The sequence below is a fragment of the Lolium rigidum genome, chromosome 7 (assembly GCF_022539505.1).
Source record: "Lolium rigidum isolate FL_2022 chromosome 7, APGP_CSIRO_Lrig_0.1, whole genome shotgun sequence".
Lineage (NCBI taxonomy): Eukaryota > Viridiplantae > Streptophyta > Magnoliopsida > Poales > Poaceae > Lolium > Lolium rigidum.
In genome coordinates, this window is record NC_061514.1 from 3,016,789 (window position 1) to 3,034,083 (window position 17,295).

At 45.0% G+C, this 17,295-nt stretch overlaps 1 protein-coding gene across 2 annotated transcripts; it reads right to left on the reverse strand.

The window, feature by feature from the left end:
- Positions 1–10,162: 10,162 nt before the first annotated feature.
- On the reverse strand, positions 10,163–16,383 carry LOC124678177. 2 transcript variants are annotated; one of them, XR_006994364.1, is made up of 7 exons: positions 15,958–16,383; positions 14,289–15,671; positions 14,016–14,219; positions 13,542–13,634; positions 12,392–12,847; positions 12,180–12,279; positions 10,163–10,494 (listed from the first exon to the last, which is right to left on the reverse strand). XR_006994364.1 is itself a non-coding variant. In XM_047214090.1 (5 exons), exons 1-5 carry the CDS (start codon positions 16,381–16,383, stop codon positions 12,395–12,397), a joined length of 2,559 nt encoding a protein of 852 aa, XP_047070046.1. In that variant the 3' UTR covers positions 12,391–12,394. The 2 variants fall into 2 exon arrangements, 1 of the variants encoding a protein (XP_047070046.1); XM_047214090.1 differs by lacking the exons at positions 10,163–10,494; positions 12,180–12,279 and having other exon boundaries at positions 12,391–12,847.
- Between the last annotated feature and the right edge of the window lie 912 nt (positions 16,384–17,295).

The window sequence follows — 17,295 nt, forward strand, 5'->3', positions numbered from 1 at the left end:
AATCCCATCTCGGGGGATTCAGGAAATCGCCTCCGGCACCCTGCCGGAGAGGGGAATCATCACCGGAGGGCTCTACATCACCATGCCCGCCTCCGGATTGATGCGTGAGTAGTTCGTCTTGGACTATGGGTCCATAGCAGTAGCTAGATGGTTGTCTTCTCCTCTTGTGCTATCATGTTTAGATCTTGTGAGCTGCCTAACATGATCAAGATCATCTATTTGTAATGCTACATGTTGTGTTTGGCGGGATCCGATGAATATAGAATACTATGTCAAGTTGATTATCAATCTATCATATATGTGTTGTTTATGTTCTTGCATGCTCTCCGTTGCTAGTAGAGGCTACGGCCAAGTTGATACTTGTAACTCCAAGAAGGAGTATTTATGCTCGATAGTGGGTTCATGCCTCCATTGAATGCAGGACGGTGACGAGAAAGTTCTAAGGTTGTGGATGTGCTGTTGCTACTAGGGATAAAACATCGATGCTTGTCTAAGGATATTTGTGTTGATTACATTACGCACCATACTTAATGCAATTGTCTGTTGTTTGCAAGTTAATACTGGAAGGGGTGCGGATGCTAACCTGAAGGTGGACTATTTAGGCATAGATGCATGCTGGATGGCGGTCTATGTTCTTTGTCGTAATGCCCTGATTAAATCTCATAGTGATCATCATGATATGTATTGAATCTTTATTTGTCAATTGTCCACTTGTAATTTGTTCACCCAGCATGCTATTTATCTTATTGGAAAGACACCACTAGTGAGCTGTGGACTGATGTCTACGGGTGCTTCTATTCTTGTAGACAGTGTTGGGCCTCCAAGAGCAGAGGTTTGTAGAACAACAGCAAGTTTTCCCTTAAGTGGATCACCCAAGGTTTATCGAACTCGGGGAGGAAGAGGTCAAAGATATCCCTCTCAAGCAACCACTGCAATCACGATACAAGAAGTCTCTTGTGTCCCCAACACACGTAATACACTTGTCAGATGTATAGGTGCACTAGTTCGGCGAAGAGATAGTGAAATACAAGTAGTATGAATGTATATGAGTGGTAATAGCAATCTGAATAAAATATGGCAGCAAGTAAACATGCAGTAGAACAGTAAGTAAACGGTGTTTGCAGTATTGGAAACAAGGCCTAGGGATCATACTTTCACTAGTGGACACTCTCAACATTGATCGCATAATAAATAATAACTTCTCTCATTTGTGCTACATACACTCTTGTTTGATAATGAACACCACTAATTGTGTAGGATTACACGAACCCTCAATGCCGGAGTTAACAAGCTCCACAACATTCGATATTTATGTTTAAGTAACCTTAGAGCATAATAGATCTTTGCAATTTAGACCGAGTACTAACATAGCATACACACTGTCACCTTTACACTATGAAGGGGGAATAAATCACATCAATACTATCATAGCGATAATCAACTCCATAACCTACAAGAGATTATGATCATAATCTACGACAAGAACTACACGATGCACACACTCGTCACCATTACACCATGCAGGAGGAATAGACTACTTTAATAACATCACATGAGTAGCACATAGACTAGTAGCGATACAAAGCACACTCGCAATCATAAAGGGATATAAATAAGCACTTCACTATGCCATTCATAACGGTGAATAAGTATTCCGTGAAATATAGCCTAAGAGACCCACACGGTGCACACACTGTCACCTTTACACACGTGGGACAAGGAGTCTCCGGAGATCACATAAGTAAAATCCACTTGACTAGCATAATGACATCTAGATTACAAGCATCATCATATGAATCTCAATCATGTAAGGCAGCTCATGAGATTATTGTATTGAAGTACATAGATAGAGATTGACCACATAGCTACCAGTACAGCCCGAGCCTCGATGGAGAACTACTCCCTCCTTATGGGAGACAGCAGCGGTGATGAAGATGACGGTGGTGTCGATGGAGGAGCCTTCCGGGGGCACTTCCCCGTCCTGGCGGCGTGCCGGAACAGAGACTCCTGTCCCCCAGATCTTGGCTTCGCGATGGCGGCGGCTCTGGAACTTTTCTTGTACCGTGGCTTATTCGTATCGAGGTTTTAGGTCAGGGAGCTTATATAGGCGAAAGGGCGGAGTCGGAAGGGTCTCGGGGAGCCCACACACCAGGGGGCGCCCCCCCTCCTCTGGCCGCGCCGCCACCATGTGTGGTGGCCCTGGGCCTCTCCTCTGGTGGCCCTCGGGTGTTCTGGAAGCTTCGTGGAATTTTAAGACTCTGGACGTTGATTTCGTCCAATTCCGAGAATATTTCCTTACTAGGATTTCTGAAACCAAAAACAGCAGAAAACAGGAACTGGCACTTCGGCATCTCGTCAATAGGTTAGTTCCGGAAAATGCATCAAAACGATATAAAGTGTGAACTAAACATGTAGGTATTGTCATAAAACAAGCATGGAGCATCAGAAATTATAGATACGTTGGAGACGTATCATGGACCCCGGTCCATTCTTTTACATCTGAAATACAATCTACTGCAATCTCTGTTCTTTGTTGTTCTTCGTAAGCAAACACTATTCTCTACACCATACGTTTAATCCTTTGTTTTCAGCAAGCCGGTGAGATTGACAACCTCACTATTAAGTTGGGGCAAAGTATTTTTATTGTGTTGTGCAGGTTCCACGTTGGCGCCGGAATCACTGGTGTTGCGCCGCACTACACTCCTCCACCAACAACCTTCACGTGGCCTTCATCTCCTACTGGTTTGATAAACCTTGGTTTCTTACTGAGGGAAAACTTACTGTTGTGCTCAACATACCTTCCTCTTGGGGTTCCCAACGGACGTGTGCTGTACCGTCACAAGGAAGCTTCTACGCGCTAGCACATCTTATGGACGAAAGGCAGCCCTTCTCCAGGTTCTCTACCTCTACAGGGAGGCTATCTGGCTCGTCGTCGACAACTCCTGCTCCCGATGCCCCAAGTGGCTTGCTCCCCACGGCGTTGGAAGCGGTCGATGGCGGTGTCCTTTCTCCGGTGCAGATCAAGGACCTGATCGCATTTTGCTTTCTTACCTAGGTTCATGTTCGCAAAGTATGAGGGCTTCTCTGTTATTTCGTGTTTTTCAGAGACCCTTTATGTAATCTGGTCTGTAACCGCGTGGAATTAATGCAGCTCCAGGTCCTTCGGGGCCTTTATTGTTAAAAAAAAATGACCCATTTATTGCTTATTCGGAGTAGCTAGGACATAGTGACGGAACAAACATATAAGAAAACGCAACTACACAAGAGGGAACATTTTAGAATTGCACTATGATAAAATGAACTTAAATATTAATAGCATTTTTTTGCGAGAAAGTATTAATAGTATCTTGATTTGTTTGTCCGTAGATAAATCCTTTAAAGAAAAGAAAGAATGACATGGGTTCATAACATGTGGCAAACCAAAGCGTGAGAAAATAAATATCAAACAAAGATAATATGTGAATTTATTGGAGCAGAAGTTACGGATGAGATTCTTTTAGTTTGGGACGTGTAAAGTCAAATTTGAGCAAGCTAGCCCACCTTATAGACCCAATTATGCTTCTTGTTGTATTTTCCTATGCTTTGATCTCACACCCAAAATTTCAACTATACTTATAAGCATTTTAGATAAGGAGATATTTTAGAATCCTAGACTTCCATCTTGAGAAATTATAAACCATAGGTAGGGCTTAGATTATACTAAATGCTAGTTCACAAGTTCAAGAAGAGATTCAGTCTATATGTTCTAATTAAAGATTAATTTCCTAGAGAGTGGATCAGATGACATTGAAGAACAAATCGGGGTGTTGAGAGAGGAGAGGAGAACAAGCAACACAAGGAAGGTACAATGAAGTCTTGTCAAGAGAGAATTGGTCTTTGTTAGCATTGGCGAGGTAGCCGAGCGACATGTGGCAGGTAGTAGCCATGCACAATGAACATCAAAAGGAAGGAGATCGGATGTGAAGGATGAGAGAAGTGTTATGAGTGGTATCTTAACAAGATTGCCCTTGTTCATGAGATCGATTACATGTAGGTTGATCTACATTGTTGTTTTCATGAGATATGATATATTCAATCTGAAGAAAACAAAAGGAGATATTTGTAACTCAAATGTCAAATAGTCAATAGAGAATGCATCATAGCTTGAGATACGGCGAGGTTTATAAACCAAACAAAATAAATGATTCTAGTTGAGATGTAGAACTGGCATGGTTGTACATGTAGTTGTAAAACGACTAATGCATAAGATAATGTTCCACTTCGACAACCAATCGATCCATGGTATAACTGCAAGTCAACAAGGAATAATTGATATATGCACTTTTAAGTTGCCACTAAAAATTTACTCGATACGTGATTGAAGGGAATATTGTTTGTATCAAGATGTGTACATAGCGAGAGTCACCACAATGGTGGAAGTTGTATGGTTTCGACCCCCACACCGCCACCTACCTCGAACACGCACTCCCAATGACTTATTTTAATTTTCATTGTTTAGTGACTCTTGTCACCTTGAGTCATAGGGAAATTGTATTACCATGACGAGGGGTTCAACAAAATATACTAGTAAACATGTGTTACGCTTTGTTCGCCGAAATGTGTCCTAATTTACTCATATCATAAGGGCCAGAGAAAGTACATTACAATGATGTAATAAGGCTATAATGATTAGAATAATATATTTTTGCTGAGTTGGAGGAGGGAGTAGAGGAGAGAAATGAGAACTAGGCTCTCATGCAAGAGCGCAGCACATGCTTCTAGGAACTTCATGAGAGTGTAAGGTGAGGCATATATCAAAAAATTAATACATCCATATAGCTAGCTATTATACATGTTGGTTGTAAGAGTTGACTCTACTTTTAAATATTCCCTCAAAGGAAATCTAGAGTAAATCCAAAAATAATGACTATTGTCAAGGATGCCCAAGATCTTAATTAAGAAATTTAGAGTGAACTTTGGAGGATTTATATTTTTATTTCTTGCCATATTCACCTTTGTACAACTTGGAGCTTTCCCAAATTTGTATGTGAGCTCTGGTATCTGGAATTGCCATAAAACTCCAACAGTCATATTTTCAACACTACTAGGAATACGGCTATAAATGGACGGTTTACATGTGGCGCACCAATTTTCTGTTTCGCCTCTAATATTATTCGTGACGCACCAAGAAAAGGGTGGGGCACTAGTATATGCCCTTACTTGTGACGCAATAAATAAGCCCATACGCTACGGGAAAGTGGGAACATGGGTGGCCCGTGTGCACCCACATAGTAGTGGCGCACACAAATACAATGCGCCACCATATTTATGTGTGCCACAAGTACCCCCATGTGAATCCTTTTCAATCTTGAAAAAAAATGATAAAAATTTTAAATTTCAAAATCCTTTGAGATGTAGTTATGCTACATAATCTAGTTGATAGGAAAAATAACAAACATAAATTTTGACATATTTTGCAAAAAGATGCTATGTTTCGGTAAAGCGGCTCTAGGTTTTTCATAAGACATCGGATCGAGAAGGCTTTTTATATGAAAAGACATCTGTAAAAAAAGTTACATCCAAATTTGACGGCCTATGCCTTTACTTTTTTAGAATTCAAAAGGTAAATAGAGTTTTCATACGATTTAGATTTTGCTGCAATTTTTTTTTTGAAATGGTCACACTTACCCGTGGCGCACCATTGGTTGAGGCCCCATCCACACACACATCCTCTCTCTCTCTCTTCGTATTCCTCATCCTCTCTCTCTCTCTCACCCACCTCTCTTCTTCCTTCCTTCCTCCCTCTCTCTTTCTCACCCGAGCTCACACGAACTGATACGGTTGATCCTTCACAGTAGTGTTAGAGCACACCACCGCTTTGTCCAACTTTGTGGACTTAACCCGAAATCTAGCACGCAAAAATTGCTTGAACTCTGCCCAACTAGACCGTAGTCCAGTGATACTTGCAACTATGAGAGCATTACGGTACCAACTAGCCACAACATCATCAACACGCCTGTAGGCAATAGCAAACTCCGTCTGGCCACCAAAAGAACTATCAAACTTCTTGCATCTCGCAAATCCACCTTCAATGTGTGATTCCCAAAGTTTATACTCAGTCGGTGTCGCGGAACTAGCCAACCTCCATTTGATTTTAGATGCGTCAAACTTGGTACCCGTCATCATACTTTGGTAGTCATGATACACATCGTCACTCCTATGTACCTCACAACCAACACATGATATTGGAGCAACAACATCAACCGCATGAGCCAGCACCACCGGAGAAATCACCGAAGAACTCACCGCAGCAGCAGGGGAAGACACCGAAGAAAGCACCGCAGCAGCAGGGGCCTGCCCGGCCCAGGGCCCGGTTGGACCGGCCTGTGGACCGGCTGGACCGGTTACAGCACCCGGCAGACCGGCCTGGGCGCCGGCACGACCGGCCTGGGGCCCGGTTAGACCGGACGGGTGACCGGCCGCACGGCTGAGCGACCCAGTAAGGTCGCCGGTTGGCGTCAGCGCCTGGTCCGGTCCAGGCCAGCAGGGCCCGGTATGGAGCCCGGTTGACCGGCTGGATGACTGGCCCGGCCGGCCCAGAGCCCGGTCGACCGGCCCTGGCACCGGGGCGCGTCGCGAACCTCCGTCTTCTTCCCGATTCCAGACGCAAAATTTCGCGATTTTGACCTCCGAAACAGCCGTGGATGACCTCCAAACTGCACCAAACAACGCCAAACTTCCTCCAACCAATCTCCTTCGACCGAGAGCCAAACTCCTCCGATCTTAGAGCCAATCTTCTCCGATGCAAACCGATCAAAGAGATCGATCAACAACAACTCGCCGTGAGCAACCTAGAAAGCTGATACCACATGATACGATTGATGCCTGATCTTTCACAGCGAGAACCTGGGGTAGAGAATCCTCCCAACAACGCGATGAACGCAGCCTGGAGAAGAGGGAACGAATCCAGCAAGCAACGGATCGATGAACGATACGCCTCAAACCAAGAGCTAGATGATCCTTGATGAACACAAGAACCTTCGCAGCGGATAATAATATAGATAAACGGCAGCGCCGTACCCCCGGAGGGATGATACACGTGAACACACGCAATGGGGAAAACCCTAATCTTTAGACTAAACTTAACTTCTCCTAAACCCTAGTCGCACCTCCACTTATATGAGGGGTGGGGTGGCCGGCCAGCCCTAGTGGGCCTCTCTACCTTGGTTTGGACAGGCCCAAACCAAACCGACTCAATTTATTAAAAACCCTAATTGGCCCACATATGGCCATTACATAAACTATGATAAATAAGCTGGTGGAGTCCTGAATCTGGGCTCCACATAGGCCTCCATGCCCGTATCACGAACTCCTCCGTCCCCGAGCTCATCCGTCCTGCATGGAGCTCCGCAACCCTCGAACGGCATGGCTGACCTACCCCTGCAACACCGCCAGCGAGAGCCTGATTTGGGCGGTAGGGCACTCATCGCCAGCCTCGGCCTCGGGCGCTCAACATCGGCCGCGTCCTCCCCTACAACCCCGCTGGCTGGAGGCTTGATCGATTCAGGGTAGTGGGCGCTCAACGCCGGCCTCGGATTCCCTTGCTATGTCGCTGATGGGGCGTTCTACACGGCCTGGATGGAAGGCAACACCGCTACGGAGTTTACCGGCACCTCGTTCTACAACCCCTGCCTCCCCGAGCTGATCGAGGAGACACCTTTTTTAATCTTTTCCTAGGTTACCCTTGCCGCACACACATGGTGCATTGTTGGTATGTGTACATACCCGTGGCGCACACTCACGGTACACCATGGGTAAGTTACTACCAGTGGCGTGATCGCAGTGACGCACAGTACACCACGGTAGCACACATAGGTGCACCACGAGTAAGGGTTTTCCTACTGGTGCAAAAGTGGATCTATATAGACCCCTTCTTCCCCGAATGGATAGAGATACTTTTGGGGGCTCTCGCAACTCCTCTATTGTTTTGAGCTATGGATTCTATTCTTTGTGCTAAGCACAAATCTAGCGAGGCAAAGTAAGATCGGTTCGTGAAGTAAGATGGTGATGATGATGATGAAGAAGACGTTGGAGAAGGTGGAGATCCCTCCGGCGGTGATCCTGGCGGAGTTTCCCCTCCAATCTTCTCTGCAACAGCCTTTGTTTTGGTGTTTATGTCTTTCAGCGGTGCTCTCCTCCCGAGAACTCTTTGGGACCATATATATAGTGGTTTTTAGGGAAAACTACGTCGGTTCGCGAAATAATCAGGGCAAACGGGCGATTGATGGCTGAAAGAGGTTGGGTGGCGCGGGGCCGCGCCACTTGGTCTCTTTTGGCCCTCGGGCCTCTCCAGGTGATATTCCAGGACCCATGTTGTTCCTCCTGATGAAAAAAATGATGCTCCAAAAATTCCTGGTCAATTTGACTCCGTATAAGTCTCTGAAAGTGAAAAATACGCGAAACAGGGTTTTTCTATTCTGCAGGGTTATAAACCAAATAAAGGGGATCATTGGTAAATCCCCATAAATCAATGTAAAACATGGTATTATCATCATATATGTTGAAAATATGTGCGAATTCAATATGATAAAGGACAAAATTCATGTATGCATTTTACATGCATCACCGTGCAGGATTTTCAAGATAGATTAGCAAAAGGGGGAAAATGCATTGGAAGATGCAAACCAACATCTCCCCTCTTTAATTTTTTCACCTCTAATAAGCTAAGTGCATGTAGAAAATTAAGATAACATGTGCTAAATATTATTGGATTTGCTTTCCGTGCGATCAGAGAGAAATATTTTTTTCTACTTTAAAATGCATTTAGAAATAGGAGATACACACTTTTATGGATAAAGTTTAGGCCTAAATGTCCACTTATTTAAGGACGGAGGAAGTAGTGGTTGAGCTCAGACTTGGTGACGGAGGTTCAAAGAGAGAGATAGAAAACCATGATTTTGTGAGCTTCCTCATCGGCACAAACATAGGAGTATAGGACCCCTTCTCGAAGGCTTTTGTGGTCAAGGGAACTTTGTGTTGAAGCCTCTCCAACGATCACACTGGACCCTATTCGAACTCCGGAAATACACCATTGTCTCCATTCCCCTTTGATTATTTACATCTTGTTGGCTAATCAGTATGCTTTGTGTACCTTGTTTAGTGGCAGTCCTAGTTTTTTTTCTTGTTATTATAATTGCTAGTGTGCCAAGTCATATAGCTGGATTTATATAGTTATATTTTAGTGAACCTTCTATATCCACCATTTCTCTAAAATCAATTAACTTGTTTAACTTCATTAGGGCATGTACAACAGGAGCGCTTAGAGAGATGTTTAGGAAAATAAATGGGTTTTTATCTAAACATTGTTGTTCATTTACACTAGGCATATGCCTAACTAGGCACCTCTGCTATACAAATAAACACTAGAGCTTTACAAAATGCTTGGTTAATTTTTATAAGCACCCCACTAAACACCTTGCATTGCATATATCCATTCCTTTTCTAGTCAACATTCTTAATACTTTAGATATGATTCGGGCGTGGGGGCAGCAAGGCGGACGCAGATGGGGCGAAGCAAGCTCAAAACAAGAAGAGGCAAAGAGACGGCCGAAGAGGAACAAACTAGCAGGGAGGAGAGTGCTTAAAATTGCGTATCTCCAACGAAGTGGCATGTGCGAAATAGAACTTTGCTCGTTGGAATATTCAGAAAGCGGCAACAGAAGTGCACAGATATGCAATTCCCTACTTTTGGTTCCACCAATTTACACTGATATCATCTCGTATAAGAAACCAATTATCTATTCTAAAGCTCTCTTGGAATGAGACACCAAAACTTTAATTAGATTAAATCTTTAGACGCGTACAATGCTACATACAGATTCCAGCTCTGTCACTGAACTTCTTAGACTGCTCATAGTGGGAGTAACATAGCTAGTAACATCACATATCTCAAGGCATTTTGGTGACATGGCATGCTAATAAATGAAGAAAGAGAGTGAAGTGATAACTAGCTATGTTACCATAACATCACACATCTCAAGGCAAGATGAGTCTACAACATAATAAATGATACAATACATGACACCACATATAAGTTACTACCCACTATGAAGATAGTAACCTAGACTAGTAACATGGCATATGTTACTAGTCTAAGTTACTCCCCACTATGACCAGCCTTAGTCCTTGTGCAGGAGCGGAACGTAGAGATAGCCAGTGACAGCGTTGTGGTAGGCGTGCGTACCATGAACAACCAACGAAACACTCAACTGAAACACTGCATGCCGTGAACACTAAGAAGCATTTGGGCAACATCCCGTAGAACATAGCCAATAAATAACTAATTACTATCATGACAACAGAAAAAACATGACAAGAGATTACGACCATATGGCTGAATGTGATCACTTCCACCGTAGAGAAACCGAAGACAGTGCATCTAAAATTAAAATCAAAGCGTAAAAGGCAAAAGATACTGCAGCTATGTACCCCCAAGCATCAGCCGATCAGGTCAATCTGCAAAACAGAACGAGGCAAAGAAAGTAAATGGCCGATATTTCAAATGTGCACAGGGTACAAAAAAAAAACATCGAACAGCTACTAATGTATATTCTCTATGCCTTTTTATGCCTGTAAATTTCATGAAACTATTGCTTTGGCGCCTGGTGCAAAATGAGAAGTTCACTGCTGTAACATTATGCTCTTTTTACACCACTAAAGTTGTTCCTTCGTGGCTAAAAATCTGCCATACTCTTGACATTTTGCTGGTTTCTTATTTTTGTTTCACAATTCAGACCTTGAGGAGTCATATTTGGGATACTAGCACAAGACCCGTGCGTTGCTACGGCTGCAAATTTTCTCTAGTTCCACATCAACGAGGTGAGCTGTCGGTGATCGTGCTCCGCTCCATCGCCCCGACCGGCGCTCGCCATGCCGCCCAATCCTCAGCCGCCGGCCTTCTCCTGAAGCCCTCCCGCCACCTCCTTTGCTTGGCCACCGTACACCGATGATTCAATCCACACTAAATTACGTCTAGGACACGGGGTCTTGGTAGGCGGCACTCCATGGGAGAGATAGGGCGGCAACAGGAAGACGACGATGTTGTAGCCGATCAAATTTGGAGGAACCGGGGACGGATAATCGGACGCAAGAGCGCACACTGGGCGGGGGTTCGGTGCAACCTCCATTCGGTTCCACCAGCTGGAGGATGGCGGCCAGTAAGGTGGCTGGAGATCGAGGAGGGTGGCGGCCACGATGGTTCATTTTGGAGGGTTTGTTCGAGGTATGACGAGTGTTCTTTAAACTTGGCAGTGGCGAGGTTGTAATTTCTGCAAGCTAAATCAAGGGAAAAAAATAGACGGACAAACAAAAATTCTTGTTTTTTTTATTATTATAGTAAAGATGTCCGTTCGTTGTTAAGGCCGAACGAATTTAGACGTATACATGCAAATAACTTCTTTTGGTAAATTTGCAAAAGAAATCTCTTAAAATCACAAAAAAATCAAGAAGTCCAGAAGATCGCTAATCCCACGCTTTAATAAATATTTGGTTGCAATATATTAATTTATGGTTTATCCAATCGATTCACCTTTTTGCTCTGAAGAATTGTGTAATCATATATTTTCCCTCATTCGATTGACGTGCTTCCTCTCCTTCAAATCCTGCACCATGCAGGGAAATCTTTGTTTAAGGCAGCCAGCAATCAACACATCGGGATTCCGAGGGTCTGGTTGATTCCAATCAACTTGCTAACGTAATTGTGGAGGTCGTATATAAGCTGGTAGGACTCGATGCAAGGGAGCAAGGTGGTACTATTCAACGCGAAACATCGATGCATCGACTTTCTTTCCTTTTCTTAATACAATACTGGTAAAGAAACCTGTGATCCAAAGCCCATACAACTTAACTTATGGCCGGGCCAGTCCCACGTCCCACAGAGAAAGCCCATGGGACATTGCTGAAAAGAAAACTCGTTCGGTCCGCCAGGCCCTAACCTCTGCATAGCACGCACCAGATGACCCCCTGAATCCCTGATCGCTAGTTTTTCTCTTCTACGCTCTTTGTCGCGAACCGTTTTTCACATAAACGGTGGCATTACGTGTAAATTCGTTTGAAAAGAAGTGCAGTTTAAAAACGGACGAAAAAATGGGGAGAAATCTTCCTTCCTTTATTAGTAGGTATATAGATTTAGATGGCATTACCGTCTCATCCAGTCTGAAGACTAGGCGACGAAGGATCACATAGCCCTGAGTAATCAATATACGGCTGCAAAACATCGTGGAAGCCCACCGCATTTTTGTCCTGCCATGTAACAAGAAAAAGTTTGATTCAGATACATGGTCACGACTCACAAGTCAATAGCAGCTACTACATATCTCACACAGGTAAATCAGTTTACTATAAGGATTATTACCTGTTATAATTTTGGTGGCACCATTGGTCCACCCATAGATCCATTTGGTAAGCCACCGGTGGACATCATATTCTGTATGGCACTCATTGCATTCGTCATTCTTGCCAAGTCCTCCTGCAGCTTTTTCTGGCTTTCCTCCATCACTATCACCTTCTTCCTTAGAGCGGCTGCCTCTTCTTCAGCCCTTCTTTCAGCCCTCGCATCTTTAGAGGCTGCCCAGACCTGAGGGCTTCGAATTTCCTCTGTTACTACAACCTCTTCTTTCAGTGTGGAGGCATCATCTCCAGCCTTTCTTTTGGCCCTCACAGCTTGCGAGGCTGACCTTCCCTGCAGGTCTTCGGAGGAGGGCCCAGGTTTATGCCTGCGTGTCCTACCCCTCCTTTCTGCACCCATGACAGATGCATAATCCCCTCCTGAACCTTCTGGATTCTCGTGAGCTGGGTCACCAGATCGTGACTGCAGAGACCAGGGCAAAAGCTTTAAGTTTGGATTTTTTTGTTACATGTAAAATCTAATACTCCCTCCGTCCATAAAAGGATGTCGGAGATTTGTCCAAATTCGGATGTATCTATACACTAAAAAGTGTATAGATACATCCAACATCCTTTTATGGACAGAGGTAGTAATTGACTTGCTGGTATAATTCATAGTTTTTTCGTTCTTTTCATTCAAGTAACATCAAAGTTTAAAACAGCGGGCTATGTGTCTAAGCAGCGACTATCTCCAGGCGCTAAGAAAGCTATAGCGAGCTAAGCCGTTTAGCATTTTCTACAAAACAAGAAAACTCCTAGAAAAATTAGGCATCAAATATTCATATCATCTATAAATATGAAAAGAAATTCAATGATACAAACTTGTACCGAACAATAATGATGACTGTAGTAATAAAAGTAGTGCATAAATGTTACATACGCAGATATAACTTTCAAGTCCAAATATAGGCTTAGCGGGAGAAATTGCACTATTTTTTAGCCCTATTTAGCGTTTTAGCGGGATTTAGCGAGCTATTAGCCGGAGATTAGCGCTAAAAGGGCATATCTTTAGCGGGAGTCTTGTGATTCGGCTATAGCGAAGAGATAGCGCGCTATGTAAAACTTTGAGTAACATACAAATAAATCATCCAGACTGAAAACAAAGAAACAAGAGCTACCTCTTCCTGACGTATCCGTGCAAAGCTCTTTGATCCGGTAACATTGATATAGGTTGATCTGGCCCTGCAAGCTTTACCTGCAGCACTTATAGCCTGTGTTCAAAGGCATATATCAATCATCCAAAATTATTCAAAGCATCTACTCCACTGTTTCAAAATAGATGTCCTTTTAGAGTTGGGTATAGAGAATTAAGAGTGTTGGTAAAATGTTTATATTGCCCATCTCTTTTTTCCTCAAAAGGTCATTAACTTACCACTTGTTCTTCCCCAAAGCATGGGATGCAAGCACAAGGGGAGTTAATTACCTCTTTCCTGATGACATTGGTTAAGGGAAAAGTAGAAACACAATGACTTAAATTGCATTGGAAATGTAGAGCGACAAGTATATTGAGAAAGATTGGAGGCTAAAAGAACATATACTTTGAAACAAAGGGATACATGTTACAACAAATAAAAGAGAATGCACAGCACTACCTTGAACTTTTCAGTATTCCAATACGCAAGAAGGACTTGCCACTGTTCTTTTGGGACACGAGGATCTCGATCAGCAAGGCGTTCCTCTTCAGATACATGGGTATCATAATGTGTCCGTTTTAATTGAGATTTCCAAACCCTCCGCTTGTTTCTTATGAACGTCATGACCGGCAACTCATGAGATGGATCCACATCAAATTTAAGCTACACCAAAGAACAGTGTGTGTGAAAAACGTTACAGGCAGGGAAAAGAACAATATTAATAATGCATACCTTAACAATGTGCCACATTACACTCTTGTTCTCCTTTGGAATACTTTTCCAACTTATATACGTGAGAGGTGCCAATATTGCATCTCGTGCTAGTACACCCAGAAAGTTAATCAACATGGTTGCATTTTCTCCAACTGGCAGGCCCGAAGTGTTCAAGGAAACTGGTATCCGTACAGTCTTAGGTAAGGTCCATACTTTGACACTAAGACGTTTCTTTCCCTTTTTGACTTCTTGCTGCTCTTCCGAATCACTTAAATCATGCAAGGATGCCTTATTGGAACCCTGAGACATCAGACGGTTAAGAAACACGTTAGGTTTCTTCTTTCCAAGGGCCCTTCTGACCTCCAGACAATAATTACGCGCGAAACGCTCAGGGTCAGACATATCAGTATTTGAAGGAATTGTGGTTGAATCAGGCGCATCTGATTCATCAGAAATTTCTTGAGCCATCTTATGCGCAGAAGGTGTGCTAGGGCAAAGATCAGCAATGATTCCATCAATGTCTGGAGGTTCAGACTTAGACATGCTCTGATCTGGAGATACATCATGGTGCTCATCCTGCTCGCTTTCTACAGATTCAGTGTTTGCCGTGGCAACTGACACTTCGCACTCTGGAGAGGCGGAACGCCGTTGAAAAGGCCCCCATTCCATCGGTTCGTCCTCCATAGCAACTGATGGCACTTGCATATTAGGAGGAAAATCCTGCAGATCATCAGGGTCACTTTGTACAGGTTCATGATTTGCTTGGTTGAATGGCGGGTGAACCACCCCATCCATGTCCAGACACCCTACATGACTGCCCTCTGCATGACTCTCATGATAAGGGTGTTTGTGCGCCTGCTGTATGATCTCATTAGGAGTCTCCATATGCTTGTCCTGTACCCTTAATGATTGGGGGGCGGCGGAGCATCCAACTCTCTGGTTTCTATGAGTCGCAGCAGTCCCGTATATCAGTTCAGTACGTCTCGCCTCTCTACATACTTCATGGCTGAGAGGCCCTTCCTGCATCTCCTCTGAATGAATGACTCTATGCAGGTGTGCCATCTTCGCTCGCTTTGGCTGAACTATGTAACTAGGGTGCTGATCCTTTACATGATCTCTGACCTCATTTAGAGGAAAAACATGTCTCTCCTCATTACCCAAAGTACGATGGCCAGGTGAAAGTCGATTTCTCTGAAGGCTATTGTTTGCAACAGTCTCATTGGCCACAGGTATCTCCTGTCTATCAGTCATATGATGAGGATACTTCTGTTCATCCCGATGGACGTGAATGAGACGGCTGGGACGCTCTATATGTGTCCTCCCCGTAGGAATTAGCCTGGCATTAGGTTCTGCTCGGGGTAGTCCTGCATACATTGCATAACTCGAATGCTCCTGCCATGTCTGCATCACAGGAAAAGAAAATGCTGATCGATACCCAAATGGCAGCATGAGCGCGCATCCAGATCTCTGGCCGACTGAGCTAGAGCTAGGCACACTAGAAAGTTACATGGACTCATCAAATGAGGGGAGAAAGGCTATTTGTTCTACACTTGCAATCAGCCTCAGGTGAAGCAAGGTATTACGAGGCAAAAAATGGTAGTTTTCAGTTGAGTTGAAGTTTCTTCGATTCCGCAATACGAAAATTACACAAACCCTACTGCCCTACATATTCGAGAAATGTATATACCTCCCGAGCAGCAACGATGGGTGAGACAGTCGCGGGGGCGAGCGGCACGACGGCCGCGGCGGCGGAGGACAGGATGTAGTTCCGGAGGCGCGCGGAGTCGACGGTCAGCTCGGCGCCGCAGAAGGGGCAGGCGCAGCGCGATAGCCCGACCGGCACACTAAGGAGCTCGCCGCAAGCGCCGCACGGAAGCCGAGCCCCGCGCGCGTCCGCGGCGCTGCGCGGCATCGGAAGTGCCCTCCGTCGGGGCGGCGGCATGAGCTCCGGCGGGAGCGACTGCGGCGTGCCGCAGTCGGGACAGACAAACTCCGTCAGCCCCCGTTCCACCTCTAGTGTCTCTCTGCATCCCACGCAGCGCACCTCCAGGATCTCCTCGTGAGGCTTGGCCGCCGCCGCCGCCGCCGCCGTGGCTAGCGGCGGTGGCGCCATCGCATTCGAGCAAAGGTAGGGCGCGGTTTCTGTTTTGGCGGCGGCTGGGAGGGGAACGCTGGACGAAGGTCCGAGGCAAGTCACAGGGTACGTTTGGTTTGAGCCCCAACTAGCCCGACCAAATTTTTGGCATGACCAATAAGAGGGCATGACCAAAATTTTGATAAGGTTGTTTTGTTTGGATTGTAGCCATTGTACTAACCAAAATTTTGGCAAAATTAAGCCCGTGTTTTGTTTGCAACAATCTAAAATGCAATAGTCTAATATTTGACACAACTATTGGTCTCTAAATTTGATTGGATGCTTTCTGAAAAAAGGAGCATCTCCACTGGCACCCCCGATAGCATTTTGCGAGGTAGCATCAAAAATGGGATCGCACCGGCACGCCCCAAAAAAGGCCGACGCAATTTTGAGCCCAATAGATGTGCCGGCAATCCCGTGCCGGCCCCTTCGCGAAGGGCGCAAATTGGGAGCGTTGGCGCCTCACGTAGCGAATAATTTTGGGCGTGGGAGCCGCCTGTCAGCCACACATCCCAAAATTATACATCCTTTCCCCCAAAATTCCTTCCCCTCCGCCGCTCATTTCTCCCGCCCGCCGCCCCATCTCCCATCCAAACTCCAACCCGAAAAACCCTCGTTGACGCCATGCCGCCGAAGAAAAAGGCTCTGGTGAAGGCAGCGAAGGCGCTGACGAAGGTGCCGCCGAAGCCACACACCGTGGCGCCAAAGGAGAAGCCGTCAAACATGTCGCATGAGGCGTGGGAGGAGGAGAAACACTGCTGCTCCACGGTGATGGCCGACCGCAAAAGGCGCCACATCGCCGCACTCTAAGCCCCTATATTCACTTTCTACGGCTCATCCAACGACTCCTGAGATGAATCAAACAGCGAAACATTAAAAATTTGGCAGTTT